Below are 19,900 nucleotides of genomic sequence, written 5' to 3' on the forward strand. Positions count from 1 at the left end.
AAACTTAAGTGTCAGGCCTGCAGTTATATCGCTTTTAGGATCTTTGGCCTTCCACTCTCTCTTATTCCATTATGCTGTTTCATTATTGTAGTAGTTGGGAGCGGGGAATAGAAAGGAGTAGGATTGTGGAATGTGTTGTTGTCATTCTTTTCTAGAAGCCCAAGGTCATCTTTTGTCTCCGCACCTCTGCACCTGACCAGAAACAGCTGGGTGGAGATGCCAGTGTGGAAGAAGAAGATTGGACCATGTGATGGATTTGTGGGCGTGGGGACAAGATCATGAACTTTCAACTGGGTGGGAATCCGATGTAACTTCCAGAATTGGGATTCCACAGATGTGCTAAGATGTCTGATTTATTACATTGGAACTTTAAGGATCGTTTTGCCTTGGACTCTGATTTAATTCTACATTATACTTGGAACGCTGACATTTAGCTTATTTGGTGATGTGGTCCACTGTGGAGCTGGAAGCCGATTCGGACAGTGAGGAGGTTGGGGAGGAACATGGGCCAGTCCTGGAGTCTGGGGAAGGCTCAGACGAGGGCTCTGTGTCGGAGGCAGAGAGGGGGCGAAGGCCATCTTGGTAGTGATGTGCTGCCTCTGGAGTCTGATATCAGTGAGGCAGAAGAACAGTGTGAGCCTGTGCCCAGTGTACGTATGCACAAAGCTGCCAGAATGCAAGATTAAGGAAGAAAGGGCAACTCGGGAGTAAGGCTTGAAGATGATTGACCCCTCCCATAAGACATAAGAGGAGCAAACGGAAGTGAGCCCTTGCAGGAAGCAATTTATTCATCTAGTCAGTTCAAGCTCTGAGAAGCCCTGTTGACTCTGTGCTCCGTGTGGCCTTGCAAAACTAATTGGCAATTAGCTCTCTGGCAGCGTTTCAAAGGAGATAAAGGTGGGTGTTTATCAACATTACCCCTGAAAGTATGTGTCAACTCATCTTCACAGACTGTTTGTGAATCACTACGAGCTGTGAATGACCATAATTCACAGCCGTCTAAATAAAACAGGGTTTTGGGGACTAGGTTTGCGACTTATGCTTTCTCACAAAGCCTCGGTCAGAACAGGTGACCAGTTGCAAAGCCATCCTTGGTGAATTCTCTGATCCATGAAGTGCAGCTCAGATGATGCTTCTCAATATCACGGATGGCTTCAAAATTCTAGTTCCCGCTTGGGGCCCAAAGAGGGAAGCTGAGCATCAAATCGGCATATGGATGAACTTGGGGAAGGCTCGAGGTGCTACTGGCGTGCCTGAAGACTTCTGGATTTTTACCAGTTGCAGAGACGCTTCCTTTGGCAATTACAGCGATTATTTTTTTGCTGATATCCACAGTTTTTCCGTGCCGCGAAAAGCTGTGTGGAACTTTTTTAAAAGCGGAGGAAAGGGAGGCTGTATTTTAATAAGTTGACAAAGGACCTTGACTTTGTGGCAACGTTATGTACAAAACGACACCCAGGTCTTGCAAATCTTAGGACTGTCATTCCTTACGTTTCAGGGCAACGTGCTGTGCTTGCAAGCAAACTACGAGACTGTCCTTGAATTGACGGTGTCCCTTGTTTGTCATACATACCTAATTCTGTCCTTTCCCCATCGTTGTGCTACTCTTTCTTTTCAAAGAGCTTGGGGTGGGAGGGGGAGAGCGGGGAAAACAATTTGTTCTGGGAATCTTTTTTCTTCTTTTCTAAACATCCTGTTTAGACAAATATAGCATCACGTTAGCCATCTATTGATATCTGTAAATGAAATGATTTGCGCAACTAATACACAAGTGAATAAAACATGCATGTTTATTAGTCCAATTAATCTTATCGCTTGGTTTTCTGCTTCAAGTAGCAATTAGAACTGGGAAAATTAAAAAATGCTGCAATATCCACCTCTGGACTCCAAAATGACCTCAAGAAGGTTCTTCAGAAAAAAAATATTAGCCACAAGGGTTGATGTGGCCCAGTTCCTAATTGGACTGTGTCCACCCCACTCACTCCCCATAAATATGGAAGCCAGAATAAAGTATTCTGGCAAGTTCTTTGCCTAAAAAGAACCTGTGAATCCAACTCAAATTGTTATCTCCCAGTCTCTTTGTGGAAATTTGTTGTTGTTAGTTGTGAAGTCGTATCCAACCCATCGCAACCCCATGGACAACATTCCTCCAGGCCTTCCTGTCCTCTACCATCCTGCTGCTTCGGTGACTCCATCCAGCCACCTCCTTCTCTGCCGTCCCCTTCTTCTTCTTTTGCCCTCCATCGTTCCCAGCATGAGGCTCTTCTCCAGGGAGTCCTTCCTTCTCATTAGGTGAGCAAAGTCTTTTGAGTTTCCTCTTCAGGATCTGGCCTTCTAAAGAGCAGTCAGGGTTGACTTCCTCTAGGACTGACCGGTTGGATGGCCTTGCAGTCCAAGGGACTCACAGGAGTCTTCTCCAGCACCAGAGTTCGAAGGCCTCCATTCTTTGGGGTTCAACTTTTCCTATGGTCCAACTTTCACAGCCACCCATTGCAATTGGGGAAACCATAGTGGAAATGGTGTGGAAACCATTTGTGGAAATGGTGGTCCACAAAACTGAAGATGATACCAAAATGCACCAGAATAGAATGACCTTGTCAGCCTGGTTTGGAAACATTCCTTTATCCAAACTGCTGCCTGTTCTTGAGGGTCAGCAGTTCTTGAGACTTGAGTCTTCTCAGCTGACAAGGAATTTTCAAGATCAAAATGCAGAGAAGTGACCTTGAGGCTTGGGAAATGTGCTGTACCATCCAGCTACAGCTTATTCCATGTGTTATATTAAGCCCTGACCCTGGGAGGAAAAAAAAACACCTTCTTTCATAATTGTACTGCTGACTCAGAAAGGTAAATTTTACTGAGTTACAACCAATTTATTTGCCTGTCAATAACGCCCGTGACAGCAGCAGCTGCTGCTGTCAAATTCTAAACTACGTGAAGAACACCACAGTCAAATGTTGGTTCTTTTGACCTTATTTACTGATATCTGAATGCTTTAATCATAGGTTTCTCAAAATCCAAAAAACGCCCATAAAACTCAATACTTTTTTTAATGATCAATATTTTGTTCCAAAAACATACAACCTTATCAGCTAATAAGAGCTATTTTACAAACATACATACATCTGGATAATTAGAACAATAAATTCTTTTTTTTCCTTAGACATTCAAACATGATCAGTTAAAAATACAGGATATTTGATCTGTCTTATGGTGGCTGTCCTTTTATTGGTTGGTTGGTTTTTGCACTTTCCTTTCCAAAGAGTATTTTCAGATTGTAGTCTTGTGTTTTTCTTTAAAAGCAGAATCTGTTAAAAGGAGTAAATGCATGGCAAGCAAATAAAATACAGTTCTAGCAGTTAGAGCATTACAACAAACAATTCCATTTTTTTTAAAAAAAGAAAGAAGAGCAGAGTAACATTCCAGCTGCAGAATCCTTTTCCACAGCATCTGCCTATTAAGTTGGGGTGGGGGCGGGGGTGTGGGGGATGAAAAGGGGATCAAGAGCAAGAAGGGACTTCTTTGGAATGGAAGAGAGAGGGAGATGCAATTCACTCATCAAATGTACAACCGGCATTGAGATTCTAGATGAGGAAACAGCACAGATAAAGTAATATTTTTTTCCCTACCAAAACCCCCAAAAAGTTATCCTGACATATGGCAGAGTGAAAGATAATACTGTATGGGTCTTTCACCTAGGCAACCTCTCTTTGCACTTTAGTTGTTAAGGGTCTCCTTTTTCTCAGAAGCTATCAATGTTTTCTGGGGCAAACTCAGCACAACCGTCAAGAATATCCCAGTCCCCAAAGCAATAAGGGAACTGTGTGCCCTTTCCCTCACTCCATCAAGCAATCCTATTTCTCGCCATTCCTACTCTCAAGGGTAGATTGGGGAGAAATTGGCAGGCAGCGAGAGAGGACTGTTATGCAAAAGGCAAGCCCCCCCCCCCCGCCCCAAACCGAGTGAAGACAATCTGACTTCCATTTGTCTCCTGCACAATGCCTCGCTGTGAATCAGGCACAAGACCACGTCTACACAGGCAGTAAGGCAAGACACAGAGGAGCTGGTAGAGCTTTGGGGGGTTAGAATGACCCAGGTCATTCGAAGCAGACCTCCAAGATGGGACTGGAGATCATTATTTTCAACCTCTTTCAACCATCGGTAGGGCCGTGGGAGAAAAAAAAATTAAAAAATGGAACGCATGCTTTGCAGTCTGCCAGGCCTTGAGATGTGGCTGTTCGGTGCTGATTTAGTCAACTGGGAAGTAAGAAGCGGAGAACTCAGAGCTAATCAGCGGCATCTGGCAGATAAAAGCACCATCGCTGCAAAATACAGAAGGATCGGAAAGCAGAATCCTTTTTATGAATTGTATCTATAACTTCTCGGGACATCCCTAAATCCAAGCAATCCTCTACCCCATCCAGAATCCTCCAGCTCTTCTCATCTTGGGCAATGTTTCTGAATTTGGCCACTTTAAGATGTGTGGGCTTCAACTCCCAGAATTCCCCAGCAGCAATACTGGCTGGGGAATTCTGGGAGTTAAAATCCATATGTCTCAAACTTGCCAAAGTTCAGAAATGCTAGTTTGGGTGTACAGTCAAAGGACATGCGAACAAAGAGGGAAGGAAGCTGTCTTTAGATTCAGTGTTTGCCTTCTTGAGCCCAAATTCCAATATACTAGTCTAATAAATCCAGGTTAAAAACAAACACTTCCTAAATATGATGGTAACACTAACAACATAATATTCTCTTGCTAAAAAATAATAATTCATTGCTTATATTATTTTCAGCTAGCCGAGGGTGGGTGGGTGATGGGTGAGTGAGAGTAAGAAAGGAAGAGAAGAGAGGAGGGAGGGAGGGAGGGAGGGAGAGAGAAAGAAAGAAAGAAAGAAAGAAAGAAAGAAAGAAAGAAAGAAAGAAAGAAAGAAAGAAAGAAAGAAAGAAAGAAAGAAAGAAAAAGACGGGCCCAAGGAAGACCTGATCGCAGCCAGTAGAGAAGGACAGGGAAAGTCTCTTTGGCTGGAATTCCTCATGGCTGTTCTAGAACAGTGTTTCTCAACCTTGGCAACTTGAAGATGTCCGGACTTCAACTCCCAGAATTCCCCAGCCAGCATTCGCTGGCTGGGGAATTCTGGGAGTTGAAGTCCGGACATCTTCAAGTTGCCAAGGTTGAGAAACACTGTTCTAGAACATTAAGGATCCAAAAGTTCAACACCAATGGGAATCCCACAAAGTGCATTTTTTAGGGTTGACCCTTTTCATAAAAATGGATCTGTGCTCGGGGCCTGTTGTACAGTAGATGCGCGAGGGACATCTCCTGCAATAGTCAGTTCTGATGCTGGAAGCAGTTGGCGATCCCCGCTTCTCAATACCTTCTCTTTCTTATCATAAAACAATAATGCCCTTAACAGGGGATTGTGTAATCGGTGGCCTAGAGAAGCCTGGATAAAACACACACACAAACACGTATGATACAAAGAAACCACCAGGAAGACAAAAACAGAGTACTCTGCTTTGATCTCCAGGAAGGGGGGGGGGAACCTCTGTAGAGGTCAAACAAGCCTTCTTTTAGCCCTTCGGCTGCTTGGCGGAGCCTTCGAGCAACCTGCCCCCATCTCTCTTTTTCAGGATGCTGAAGCACCTTGTGGCAGAGGATCGGACACTGGTCTTGCCAGAATATCTATAAAGAGTGGTATCCAAGTGTCACCCAAAATTTACTGATTTCTGGCTCCTTCGCCTTATATTAGGGAAAGGTCTACATCTGGATCTAAGTTCTTATGGCTCCACAGATGTGGAACTGAAGCATGGGGAGATGAAAATGTTCAGGGACCAAGGGAAATTTTATTTATTAGACTTCTCTGTTGCCCATCTCGCCTGGAAGTGACTAAAATACTTACACCTTTAAAAATAGGGAAATACTTTTAAAAACAGGGCCATCTGTAATCTGGGCCTGGTTTTCTGAGAATTCCTTTTGAGTGTTTGGTGGCTTCAGGACCATATTACTTTGTGACCCAGACAAGTAGGAAGTTTCCTGCCTTGAATATGCACCAGTACATTGATTGGAAATATTAGGGAAGGGGGGGGGGGGAGTTTCAAAAATAGTTCCTGTTCTTACAGCTCTTCCCTGTAAGTGGAAATGGATTCCTGACAAAGGGGGGAATGTTTCTCTGCATTAATGGAGGATAGTCTGACATTCATGCTGAAAATAAGAAGGAAAAGAAGATACTCTACACTTTACAGTGAATTCAGCATAGTGTTAAAACATTAAAGGGGTTTCTAGAATTTGGCACATTTAGAGCTGGCTTGCCAGGACAAAGAAAGGACCCAAGGATTGGACAGCTGATACAGGGAGAAACTTTTTTCAAGTGAGATGTATCCTGAATGGAAAAACTAGACAACCCACCCAGTGTCTTGATTTTCTGTATCAATGCTATAAAGCTTGAAAAGGGCCAGCTCCATCAGAATATCAGCCCTGCATTGAGATTATTATGCCACAGGTGGTGTCTGTTGCTATGATTCTCCTACTGCAGATGTTCCTAGTGTGATTTCAGAGCATTTTTGCATAAAGAGGGGGGAAAAAATAGCACTATTCCAAATTAGGTCTCAGGTGGTTTACTAGCCACACTAGTCAGTAAGGCACACTTCTGGATACTGAACAATTCTGGCCCCTACCTTCCAAACGTAGTGGCTAACTTCTGCAGCGGTTACTCCTCACAGTTCATTAGAAACGTGGTGGCCTCGGGAATTTCTGACAAATGTATTGCTTTCTCTTAACTGGCAAAATTCCCCCAACTCCCACCCCAAGCTACAAATATTGAGCTGTTGCTTTCAAAGGGAAGTCACAATCAGTACCTGGGCAGGGAACGCAACTCCCAAATTCTGATCCTTATCTCTCTTTTAATTATAAAGGCATTCCTCTATAATTAAAAAATAATAATTATTTTTAAAATAAAGGCATTCCCTAAGAGAAATTTGGTTGCCAGTTTCAAATCCTTCCCTGGCTATGTAGTGCACAAGAAGGCCGCCTGCCTGCTGCTAGATTTCGCTACACACACACACACACACACACAAACACACACCCTTCTGAGGAACAGACTTGTTGTTGGCAGAATCCAGGGGGGAAATCAAGACACACACACACACACACATAAAACTCAGTTCAGAGTAAGGATTCAGGAGGAGAAGAAAGATGCTGGGAACCTAGGAAACTGGCACTATCATTTTTTTTTAAAAAAAAAAAGCAAAATAAAATACAAGTTAAAGTGTGCTTTCAGTACACGGAATGAAGTCAAATAAATACATTGATTTTTTTTTTAATGTATAGATACATTTTTATATCCTACACCCAGAACTTTATACATTTGGTTTCTTCTTTCTGTTCCTCTTTTTTTTCCTCTGCTTGGAATCAAAAAGAATTTCTGGTAGCAAGAGGAGGGGAACTAAAATCACCCCCCCTCTCCCTGAAAGGCTAGTGCAGACACCTCAAAGGAAAAAAAAACCTGCCCCCCTTCTCCACTATGTGGAGCCCCCTCCCGCTTCAAGGGTCCATTGAAAGAGGCCTAAGGCCAAGAGAGTCCAGGCAGAGGCCGGCTGTGGCTAGCAGAGGCTGACTCAAGGCAGAAGGCGCCATCCAATCTCCAGCGATTGGCAAGAAGGTGATTAACTTTTATCTGAGGATAAAAATAGAAACAGAAAAGAAGGGCTGAAAAGAAAACCACCAAGGAGGTCTACGGGTTCCCCCCGCCCCCCTTTGAAAGCCTTTTGCTTCTCACCCAAGAAGCTTCTTCAGTTCTGAGAACTGAATAGATAAACCATTTTTACTGATTGTGTCAAAATTCTGGAATGATTTTAGAACCATTCTCCCCCAGCCCCCAAACTGGTTCTTTAGATGCAATTGTTCCATTAATTAAGGGGTGTGTAACCTTTTCCAGGCTGAGGGATTACACTTGGCCTTTAAATGGCACGCCAAGGACATCGCTCAACAAATTAAATTTAATTTTGTTTGATTAACATTTAAATAAAATTAAATGTTACCACCATGTTTATCCCTGACGCAATGTATTTAATAATGCACAATATATAAAAATGTGGTAACAAAGACTTCTGGAAGTCCTAGGCTGGGCATCTTTGTTTAGACAGGGACACAAGTAGACATTAGCAAAAGGGAAAAATGCTGAGCAGAGAGGACGCCAGGCCAGAAACGCACAATCAGCACAACTAGGCATTGATTCATAATGTTTTGTAACCAGTTTTTTTTTTTTTAAATTAAGTGTCATGAAAACTGAAGAATTCAACAAGCACCACACAGTGGCTTCCCTTGGGAGCTAAATCCCCCAAATTATTAACACATTTACTACCAACTCGGCTATCAGAGGAATAGGACAGGCATACCCAAATGCTCATCTGTGGTGATGGAGCCAGACAGCCTGTGCTGAAGAGCAACGTAGTTTTCCTCCACTTCCTGAAAAACACAATCCATCATATACACTTGAAGAGATTCCGATGAACTCACCATGGTGAACTACTCTAGAGAAACACACTGTGGCCCAAAAGGCTGCTTGAATGGGGGATGTAGACTGCCAAAAGCTCTCCAGAGTAAGGAGAGATTCCAAGGTTACCCACCTCTGCTTTGTACAGCATATTCTCTCTCTCTCTACCTCTCTCTCTCATTCTCTCTCCCCCTCTCTTTTTTGTGAGCAGACAGCAGGAACTGCATTTTTTGGTCACTGGCTTGTGATCGGCTGGGAATGAGGATTTCATTGTGCTTTATAGTAGCTAATATTGCCTACGTGGACTCTTTTCATCACTTTGGATTCAATTTTTCCCCTATGACTTGGTGTTGTTTTTTTTTTAAAGGTTGGGAACTTTGAGATTGGCAAGTTTGATTGAAATCACTGGGTGAGTTTCCTTCAATCCTTTAAGAAATGTTTACCTACACAAGTTTTAAGATTTATCTCAAAACAAATGGAAGGAATATGCAGGAAAAGGAAGATTATTGTTCAGAGGGGCTTGATTTAAGCCTCTGAAGCTAATTGAAAAGATCCTTTGTCAGGGGAAAATCCTTTGTTTATACACTGTGAAACTAATAAAGACAACTAATGAAGATTGGACACTAGAGAGCACCAAACGGCTATCTTAAAATAAATGTTTGATGTTTGAGTGCAGAACACAAATTCTTAAAGCCAAAGTTAGGCAAGAATCTTTTTATAAGGTGGCAATCAACTCTTCCATTTAGGACACTATGCCCACATCAAATCTTTCTGTCTGATCTTAGTACTGTCAGCTCTGCTAGATTCCTCTAAATAAAATATTGACTCTTCTCTTTTTGAGCCTCTGAGATTTGAATAGGGTTTTGTTTAATTTTGGCTCAAGAAGTTTCAACACCTTGGCTTTGATAAATCAACATTGATTTCAACCTTTGCATGTCAGTCTTCAAAGCTTTAAACTGTATGATGCTGTTCTTTTCTATAAGTCGTTCCTAACATTCATTCACATTCTCCAGACATGAAAGCTTCTCTTCCTCAGGGTTATTCCAAGGTTTTCATTTTTCATCTCTGTCTCTAAAATCTAGGACAAATCTTTAATCTTCAGCAACCCAGCCAGCAAAAGGGACAGATAATATATAAATATAATTCTGGATAACATCTGATTCTCCTGATTTTAGAATTTATAGGGCAGAACTGAACATTAGTTTGAAAAGATACTGTGAAAATCAGTCAAGAAGAAAAACATCTCTCTCTGGATGACTTATCCCCCACAAGCCTCTTAATCTCCAATTTCTTAAAATCTAGCCATTAAAAAAAAAGATATATACAGCCCAAAGATATTTCATTTACATGAGAACACGCTACCTTCAAATGCTGAAGGCTGGCCTCTATGTTCTGGATGTAACGCATCATCAGGGTACGCGACTCGACAGAGAAGGAAGCCCTTAATGCATCTGAACTGGATTCCTTGGCAGCTTGCCAGTGGGAGGCCAGCAATTCCTCTGCAAATGGTGAGCTGGCTGTAACTGGCTGGTCATCCCGAGACCTGGGCTGCTGGTGGGCAGAGTCTGTTGCGCTTCTGTCTGCAGTGCACTGTAGAACCAGCGAAGTGACCTCTTCGTCGGTGGAGCTCTCCTGTACTGTGCCATATCCATCAAGGATCAAATAATTTCCTGCAAAGAGAACAACCTTAACGGGCCCCGTTTATGTACAGCTCCAGCAAATAAATGGCTTGGGGAACACATAACCCAATCTATCTGTGTCTGTGTGCCTCGTGCAAACTTCCTATTTCTCAACACACTTTTGCTGCTCTGTTAGGAAGCTGTTCCACAGTCAACTAATCCCTGCCACACTTTGCCCTCGCTCTGGAATAAAAGAGAGAGGCACAACTTGTGCTAGATGGGAAAAATGTGTGGTTTTTTAAAAGCTGGTGCCATGTAGGGGAAGTGGCAATCTGAATGGGATTTTGGGTGAACAGAAGGGGTGTATACAGATTTATATATGGTCCAACCCGCTGCCCAAGCAGACCCCTACAGCATTTTTGACAGATGGCAGTCCAGTGTCTTCTTGAAAGCTTCCAGTGATGAAGCTCTAATTGGATTTAATCAGTCTTTTATTGCTCGAAAAGATCAAAGGGGAAAAGGTCCAACCATGATAAAACAGCCAACGGCTGGAACTCGACACCACACCTCCAAATTCTATTTCTTATTTCTCTCCCAATGCATTTCAAACATATCCAGGGAAACTCTGATTACTAGGAACATGCTTAATGAGAGGATTCAGCATTTAGCAGATACTCTCAGGTTTTGTTGTGGCCCAGAAGGACTCCATCATCTTTCCCAATAACATCCAGGGGCTTTCATAACTCAGTTGTCCGTTTCAAATGTGTACCTTCGTTGATTGACTCACCTGAGATCCGTAGCTGCACCTCTTCTACCTCCTTCCCATCTACCACACCACCTTCTGATGGGTTCCCTTCACTGTGAGCTTCCTGAGCATCAAAAAAGTGCTCCCCACCATCATCCGCAGCACTGGTTCCTCCTCCTTCCAGTTCCTTGGCTGGGGGTTCTGCGTTTGTCCTCAAGGGGTCCATCAACTGCCTGCTGTGCAACACAGGGTCCCCTGGAGAGACCAATTCGTTTGAAGGCCATTTATCACAACTAAGTTCAAAGTCATTTGTTTTTGTCCCCATGGGTGTCCTTCCAGGCCCGGACAGGGTAGTGTCATTGTTATCTGAGTACTGAAGTCCTCTCCTGACAATGTTCTCCTCGAGGGGCCCTGACAGATCTCTTCCATGGTCAGAAAAAGGATGCCAGTCTTCAAGGGACACTTGCTCAGACATGCCAAGCTGCTGCATCAGTAATTTCTTCAGTAAACCCACTGAAAAGGAAATGCGAGAGCATCAAAGGAAAGTCCTTGCAAGTATTCCCTCTTCTTGGAAGGCATCGGTCAAGAGGCAGGAGCCCAAAGCCCTTGGGAAGGAGCCCCTGGTTCTCGCTGCTTTTGTCCTAACAACTGGAAGACAGAAGTCAGATTTCCCCAATCTAGCACTAACCGCCATCAGTCTTCAGTCAAATGGTCAGGGGTCAGAGAAGTTAGAAGTACAGCCCAAGTCACCTTTCACTTCATTTAGAGCAGGGGTCAGCAACCAACGGCTCTGGAGCCGCATGTGGCTCTTTCATCCCTCTGCTGCGGCTCCCTGTTGCCAGTCAGCGCCATAATTGATAGGGCTTTCGGTTAGGACAGGTAAAGGAAAAAGGATGCCGTGCCAGGAGGAGACTCTATGGTAGGGGAACAGGACCTCCGGTCAACAAAGCAACAAGGATGCCGAGCTAGGAGGAGACTCTATGATGGGGGAACTGGACTTCCGGTCAGCTCCAGAAATGAATGGGGGCTTCTGTTTAGGCCTTTTGTGGCTTTTTGAGTGTTTAAGGTTATCGGCCCGTTTTAGGGAAAGCTAAGCCAAACTGGAAGACAGTATAAGGACAACACTGGTATTATTATTGGAGTACAGTCACAGGCTGATAATCTGATTTTCTTTTACCCGGTTTGAAAGGCAGGTTATCTTCATTTGTTCAAGGGGCAATAGATACCCCTAAATCCATCAGACAAATTTTCTACCTAGTCTTCTCAGATTCATGTACCTTCAATTACTTACAGTTTCTTAGTGCATCCAATGCCCATCGATTTTCTGAAGCTTGGAATGAGAGCTCTGGACTACTTTGGCTGTAATGTTCCGGTGACTCTTTGATCAGTAACTCCGCCGGTAGTTTTTCTCCAAACTGCTTGTTGGCTTCCAGAAGTTCTTCCTCTTCTGACTTCTCAGACATGGTGACTGAAGGGGAGGGAGTCTTCAGCACCAAATCTTTATCTAACAAAGAAGCCAAATGCCAAAATGAATGCGAGAGCTTAAAAGAAAGCATAAACATGAATAAGTATGTGACATTCTCTTTGTCTCATAGTTTAAATCTTATTAGCTCTTCTTTTGGAGTGACAGTTCAAACGGCAGAGCTTACGATTAGACAGCTACATATTTATGGACCTCCAAATCTTTTGAGGCAGGGAATATTATGTCAAACAGAATACAAAATAGTATTACTGTATTATTGACTACTGAGTCTCTTGAAGAAAGAAGTGAAATATCTGCAGAATGCTGTACCATACCCGTCTTAAGGTAATTTTCCAGAAAGGCTCATTTTAATCGAGAAAGTCTTTTTCAAGCTCTCCAGCATAATCAGCAGTGCGTTGAAATCCGCCCTTAAGTTTTTGGTTTTTTTTTACCTGGACTTTGTTTGCTGCTACCTGGGCTCGTCTGTTCTTCCTTCAATTTATGCTGGTCATCTTCTTCCTCATGGTCTTCCCTGAAAGCCAAAGAAGAGAAACAAAATCAACCACTCTGGAATCCTCACTCGTTAAGTTGTGTCTTTGTAAAAGGAAGATCCTGCTTCGTTACTTGCTATCTATGGAATTAAACACCAATCAAAATTTCTTTTCGTTCACACGAGGTTTTTTTTTTTTCTTCCAACTTACTCGCATGGTCCCGATTGTGGCAATGGAATTACATTTCTGCCTCTTCCAACTTTGACGGTTCCTGCCATCCGTACTATGAGGTCCTGCCATCTGTAATAATGCAAATATAAAGAAATGTGTCAAAAATGCACCTTCTTCTCTGTCTCCTGAGAGATGGACACAAGTTCTACTCTTGTCAGTGCTCCATTTAAGGTATTGCGTCTTTATCTACGTATGTGTGGCCTTGGTGTAATGAGGATACTTACGTCGCTTTGAAGTAACTTTTCTGCTTGAAACTGAATAGGGCCATATCCCTAATTTTCATACTTTGGGTGCTTTTCTTGAACTAACTGAGATTAAAAACTTTAGCAAAACATAGGGCAAGGACATCCTTCCTGTCCTTCTTCTCAAACGACAGCAGAACATTTTGCCTAATCGATGACAGATGGCCCAATGTAACTTACTAAAGACCACAAATATTCCGTATGACATGTTTTGAGAAGCCCTGCTGTTGAGTAATATGTTATTAATTCAGGTTGACCTTAAATGTGGAATACTACACGGACCTCAATTTTGTTTCTTGGTTAAATCTCCTCTAATCTATGCTCCATTTTTATCGGCAGAAGAGAAAAATGACTTTATATGCCAAAATGGGAGGAAGAATCCTCAAAGAATTGGATTTTAAAAAAAAAAAACACCTACAACTTCTAGAGGGAAGCTCCTTCACAGATTTGGAACACAAGATTTATTTCCCTCCTTAACAAGTGATAAATAGTCTGCATTTTCCCAAGCCAACTTACACTGTCTTTTCAGAAACTGTCTGTGCCACTAGTTCATAAATCTGGGCTCCGTTTTCCGACATGGAAATGACAAAGAATGCTTTATTATCTGGAGAAACAAAGAACAAGTTAAGGCTGATAGAACCTCTATCTTCTTTTGATTTACTAGAATTCAGCTTTGTGTATCAGATATGGCTGGGAAGAAGACAGTTAATTGTTACAGTAACTACATGAGTTTAGAATGGACTTGAGTTGCACAGGCTGAACTGATAGAACACAATTCTCCTTTTCCCCCCAATCAACTTTTCCAACAGTCGGTGTGTTCAGCCTGTTTTGTAAAATGCTCTAAACTAGTTCTTATCCATTGGGTAAAATATGCAGATAAATAAATGATATGAAATGCCATGCAACCTCTTAACTTCAGTCAAGAATATAGTTGTAAGAAATTAATTCCACACAGAAAAGCAGCCATGCCCAATTATTCAACTAATTAAATGAGATTAAATAATCCTGTCTTTTTTTTAAAAAAATCTGGTTTCTTAAATTGGGAAGAAGTTATGTGGCTCTATATTCCTTCAATATACTTCTTTGCTCAAGTGTGGCTCTTAATGTTGTATTTCCTGCATCAATCCTTGGTCGAGTAAACGCTAGCACAGGTGTCGTGACTGAGGCGGGCCATTTTGTATTAAGGATTGTCGAACAGGTGAATAAAAAGGGCAATGCAGTTCACTTCTATTTGCATAAAGTTCTATGGAAAAGTTAGTCCTTTCCAGTGGTGGGATCCTGCCGGTTTAACAACCAGTTCAGCTCCACGCGCGTCAGCAGTTTTAACAAAACTTACCTTCCACGTTACTTCTGGGGAGTTACACACCTGAGACGCGGCAATCCGCTCTGCTGCGTGAATCAGCTGAGAGGATATAGGTAAGTAAAGTGCAAGGGTGGGCCAACCTGATCGTCGGAGCTACTGGTTCACCCGAACCGGCTGAATCCCACCCCGGTCCTTTCACTAACCAGTTACCAGAGCTCCTTACGGATACTACTAATAAAAATCAAATTCTTCAAATGTCGAAGACTGATTATGTTTTAATCCACTAGAAACCAAATAGCTGAAATTAGCCATTGCTTTAATCTTAGCCCAAAGGAATGAAGCAGCAATTCTCACACTTTACCTCTCGCAGGTCAGAAGTTTAATTACAGCATCTATTACGCCATTTGCTGGAAAATCAATTATACAACTTCTGCATGGAACCTAATTAGGCTCTTTTCCCAAACTGGGCCCTTACAAGGAGAGCAATTAGGAATATATATACTTAAATGAAGGTTAGGGACTAAAAGCCGGCTTTTTAAGAATAGTCAATTCCGGCAAGCACTTTTATTTAACTGGATTAAAACAGGGCTGCTTCTATTAAGTATAAATCTACAGGGTAGGAGAATGCCACAGTATAGGACCTTTTCCCAGAAAAATCTGAAGTGCAGCAGACTGAAGATACAGGTAACCAACAAGATGGTAACCATGGATTTTACTGCAGTCCTGTGTGAACGGGTTGAACCATTGTCTTGTTGTATTACCTATTTGTGTTTCAACTTCAGTTAGCAGACCCTTGGGAGGTCCTTGGGTTTCATTACCCCAAAACAGATAACATCATCAATGCTCTGATGATGTTACCTAGTTTGGGCAATGAAATGCTTACAAGAAAACAACCAAGCTCAGAGAGAACACCGAGGACCCTCGTTTCAACCCTCAGCTCATATATTCTTCTTTACAGGTAACAGATACTTGGCCTGATATGATCCTTTCCATCCAGGGTATGGAAACAACAGTCCATTATATTACTTCCACCGACTGATAGGAGGCTGTTACTGGAAAATACACATCTCTGAATTGACCAAACAGAACGACATCCATACAGCCTGAAAAATTTCAGCTCTGACTCAGCTGCTCATAGTGCATTCTGTCAGAAAGCGGAGGGTCAGCTAGCTGCTTGAGAGGGGCGTCAAGGTTCTTCTTAATGAGCAATGATTCTTCCCTGAATCCCATCCTTATACCCAAGGGCAGACTGGATTAGATAGCACCATTTTTTTCAAAACAGTGTTAGAACCACTTAACATTCTCAGTCCTACTAACCTGTAGCCACTTGGCGAACCAAGACGGTGTTCAATTTAATAACAGGGCTAAATGTGTGCTTGCTATCGGCTGTATTAGCCAGGATCTTGCTGTGACACCTCAACACCAGTCTGTCATCTTGCTTCTGCAACAATACCAGAATATCTTCCAAGAGCAATGTATAGAGATCTGCAGTGATAGGAGAAAAATGGAAATGGGCTATTATTTCTACCTTGTTGTTATCGAAAGCTGCAATCGAAGGCTGCATCCCAGGCAGAAGCAATAAGAAGCCATAAAATGTCTCAGCCAGGCATACAAAGCATTTTAGACCCATCTGTAATTCTGAGAACCAGCTTGAAAACCGCTGCGGTCTTTATTACCTTCCAACCCACTTCAAAATACTCACTGCTTAATTAGCTCTGAGGAAATAACATAACATCCTCAAGTAATTCCCCCCACCCCCGCCCAAATGTCCTACAAGTCTCAATGAAAAGAACAGGCAACAACGTACCAATAGTTTTGTCACGATTCACCTTCCAAGTCAAAGGCCCTTCGTGAATCATTTTCTTCTTTGTTAGATCTAAATTCTATCAAAAAAGAGCAAAAAAATAATAATTTATCCATTTTGATTGATAGCTCCTTGGTGTTTTCCTGCTTTTCCTGTATTTTACTTCCCAGTAACTGTTTTAGTGTTGCAACTACTGTTCTGGTCACTGTTTGTAGAATGCAAAATATTTATTAGAAGGACCAACATTTCAAATTTGAAGAACCAATATCAGAGATCTTTTGATATCTATTCACCATCTTATTTATTCACAGAAAAAGGCAAAGAGTGATTTTGATTATTTCACTTTGTAATTATTGTAGGGAGGTCATTTTGCATTTATGAATGCTTATCAGATTTCAGGATCCCTCTCTTCTTTCTTCCACTCACCCTGAATTCATCCAGCAAAGGGCCCTCCACTTGCTTCAGATAGGACAAATCAAGCCGCCGCTGGTAGTCCTCCAAATGCTGTTGAGAAAAGACAAATTCAAGTCAGTTACTCTGGCCAAGGACAATTGGCTGAAGGCTAGCAACAATTAGTCACTCTGGGATCCCTTTAAAACAAAGGATAGACAAGACCTTGCAGCCAATAATCCCCTTACACCTGCCTGTTCTTACCTGCTTGTTCTCGGCTTCTTTGACAGCTTGGTTCACAAAATTGAGAATCTGCCGACAATGATCTGCTGCTTTCTTCACTTTTTCCTTCTCTAAAGGTTGCTCTAAAAAAATGAAACGGGTGAAATGTGAAACAATAACAATGAAACACATAGCTGCACCCACACTCATCCTCAAGACAAAATGCATTCTTTTGTCTGCTAAGACAAAACGTGAATGCCCCACATTTTCGAGTTTTTTTTAAAAGCAAATTATGAAGCTGAACTTTGTATCAATGCTTTGTGAAATTCATGCATTAATGTTGTAGGTAATAAGAGCGCAAAACGGGAGGAACGGCAATGGCAAAAATGAATACCCGGAATACTTTATCTCATCATAGACAATCTAATTTTTTAAATCACAACTCATCACTTTGCTCCTTCATCTGGAGGAAAATAAGGGAAATTCAGAAAGATGAAGCAGTACGGAAATGGGGGCAAATTATTTTTCAACGGGATTTGTTAACTTGGGTTTCATTTTGAACCCAAACTGTTCTCTGCCACATCCCAATCCAGCCATAAACAAAATGGGCTACGTGGTACCTGAGTACTTTGCAATATTATCCAGCAAGAGGGGATACTTGGTGAGCCGTTGCATCTCAGTGGGAATAATATCTTTTAGCTGTAATCGGCGACACAGTGGATTGCTCTCAGCTTCCTAAATGGAAAAAGTGGAAGTGCATTTGTAATTTTTATTAAGACCATAATTACATGAATTGATACTGCCCTATAAACGTTTTAGTGGTTTGTGTTTCAGGCTAGAAAATGCAAGTTAAGCAACAACCCAAGATTAAGCAGAAATGCAAACAATTCTATTTTAGTAGGCAATTAGAGGAAAGGTCCGGTGTGAAACCTGGGAACAGCTTCAGCTACTCATTATTTCAGACTTAATATGATCAGCAATCAATCTCAGTCACAGGCTTACAGGAGACGCTAGCTTAGTTTTTCGCGCCACGTAAAGACTACATAATATTTTAGAATCACAACCACTGAGCCGAGAAAATTAGCAAAGATCTTTCATAAATCAAGTGAGATACTTGGCATTTATTCTTTTTTCTCCTTCAGCTTTTTAAAAAAAATCAGGACAAGGTTTTTCTTTTTCTTTTTAAAGAGCTCAACTTTGGAAATGGAGAGCTCCACTTCCTGCAGAGGCTTAGATGTGAGAGGTTGTCTTCCAGCCTATAAATTGACTCCCAGAAAGCTCATGAAGCTAACATGAATCTGAATGAGCTACCAGCTCATCACAGAGCTGAGCTAAAGGGGGCGGGTGGAGAGGAGGCACTATTTGGTAGGTCTCATACGGAAATGGAGCAAATGCCACCTTCGCTGGATTAGTCCGTCAAAGATTCATAGCAAAAAGTAGCTCATGCCCAAGCAGATTAAGTACCGTTCTAATTTATAAATTGCAGGTAGCCCTCAACATACAACCACAATTGAGCCCCAAAATTTCTGTGGCTAAGCAAGACATTCGGTTAAGTGAGTTTTGACTTTATTTTTTGTTTTGACACAATTGTTAAGTGAATCACTGCTGTTCTTAAGTTAGTAACATAGTTGCTAAGTGAATCTCATTTCCCTACTGACTTTGCTTGTCAGAAGAGCGCAAAAAGTGATTACATGATCCAGGCACATTGCAACCGTCATAAATATGAGTCAGTTGCCAAGCGTCTGAATTATGGGGCTGCTGGAAAGGTTGTAACTGTGAAAAATGGCCTTGTCACTTTTTTCCAGAGCCATTGCAACTTTGAATGTCACTAAATGAACTGCTGTAAGTCAAGGCTTACCTGTATAAAAAAGTATGATTTTAATTATTATAAGTTGTCTAGGGCTGCCTCGAGCTGAGAAGGTTGCTAAGTGAACATCCTAACATGAATGAATGAATGAATGAATGAATGAATGAATGAATGAATGAATGCTTTGTCCTCTCCTCCAATCTCCAGTAGCCCTAAAGCAAGGATCAGCTAAACACCGAACCCCCAAATATTTACCTGGACAAAAGTCTGGAAGCGAGAGTCCTTCTTTTGCCGTGACTTGATCACTTCAAGAGCAAAAGGTTGGTTGCTACAGAAGGTAGCTGTGGCTTGCTTCAACTTCTCCTCGCCTTCTCCACTGAACTGGGATGAGAATCCACAGGTACAAAAGGTTAAAATAAATATAAATCTTAAACAGTCATCTGCAGGTATAATGCTAGTATAGAGCCGAGGTGGCACAGTGGTTAGAGTGCAGTATTGCAGGCTACTTCAACTGACTGCTAGCTGCAGTTCAGCAATTTAAATCTCACCGGCTCAAGGTTGACTCAGCCTTCCGGCCTTCCGAGGTTGGTAAAATGAGGAGCCAGATTGTTGGGGGCAATAGGCTGACCCTGTAAACCGCTTAGAGAAGGCTGTAAAAGCAGTATGAAGTGGTATATAAGTCTAGTCCTACTGCTAGCATGAATTAATTATTTACACAGCAGATGGGTGCTTAGGACAAAACATGTTTCTGTGTTAGCCACTTCATGGGAAGACCTATCTGCCTCTTTCTTTCCATCCGTGTACACAAATTTTGGAAAATCGTGGTTCCTATTACCAGCTTTAATATACAACTCCCAAGATTAAATAGTAATTAAAACCTATTGCTACTAAATACCAGCATACTTCATTTTTAGTGAATCCTGATTAACCCTTTAATGCCCTGATGGGTGCATTAATACTTGCTGCACTCTTGAGTTTTAAATATTCTTACTTGACTCCAAAAACCTAAAGTGAGAACTTATGGCCTGAAACATTTCAAGATGCTTAATAACTTTTTCTACCTATCACTTCCAACTTTTGCATTCTCTTGACTTTGTG

At 41.9% G+C, this 19,900-nt stretch overlaps 1 protein-coding gene across 13 annotated transcripts in view; it reads right to left on the minus strand.

The window, feature by feature from the left end:
* Positions 1-3,028: 3,028 nt before the first annotated feature.
* The window catches only part of ARHGEF12 (Rho guanine nucleotide exchange factor 12), a 64,898-nt gene continuing 48,026 nt past the window's right edge, over positions 3,029-19,900 (minus strand). For 12 of the 13 annotated variants that reach the window (XM_087706425.1, XM_087706424.1, XM_087706419.1 and 9 more), the window contains 14 exons: positions 19,058-19,183; positions 17,616-17,730; positions 17,038-17,138; positions 16,810-16,887; positions 16,387-16,462; positions 15,897-16,064; positions 13,793-13,880; positions 13,014-13,103; positions 12,765-12,844; positions 12,142-12,354; positions 10,893-11,363; positions 9,849-10,156; positions 8,389-8,458; positions 3,029-3,305 (listed from right to left, as the gene is read on the minus strand). In XM_087706425.1, coding sequence (XP_087562551.1) covers positions 3,268-3,305; positions 8,389-8,458; positions 9,849-10,156; positions 10,893-11,363; positions 12,142-12,354; positions 12,765-12,844; positions 13,014-13,103; positions 13,793-13,880; positions 15,897-16,064; positions 16,387-16,462; positions 16,810-16,887; positions 17,038-17,138; positions 17,616-17,730; positions 19,058-19,183 — 2,022 coding nt within the window. In that variant the 3' untranslated portion in view covers positions 3,029-3,267. Of the gene's footprint in view, positions 7,668-8,388; positions 8,459-9,848; positions 10,157-10,892; positions 11,364-12,141; positions 12,355-12,764; positions 12,845-13,013; positions 13,104-13,792; positions 13,881-15,896; positions 16,065-16,386; positions 16,463-16,809; positions 16,888-17,037; positions 17,139-17,615; positions 17,731-19,057; positions 19,184-19,900 lie in introns of all 13 variants that reach the window. The other variant, XM_087706423.1, reaches the window with a different exon arrangement.

The sequence above is a fragment of the Thamnophis sirtalis genome, unplaced genomic scaffold (genome assembly GCF_051295495.1).
Source record: "Thamnophis sirtalis isolate CommonGarterSnake01/CBP01778 unplaced genomic scaffold, rThaSir2_p1.2 scaffold_2, whole genome shotgun sequence".
NCBI classification, from domain to species: Eukaryota; Metazoa; Chordata; class Lepidosauria; order Squamata; family Natricidae; genus Thamnophis; species Thamnophis sirtalis.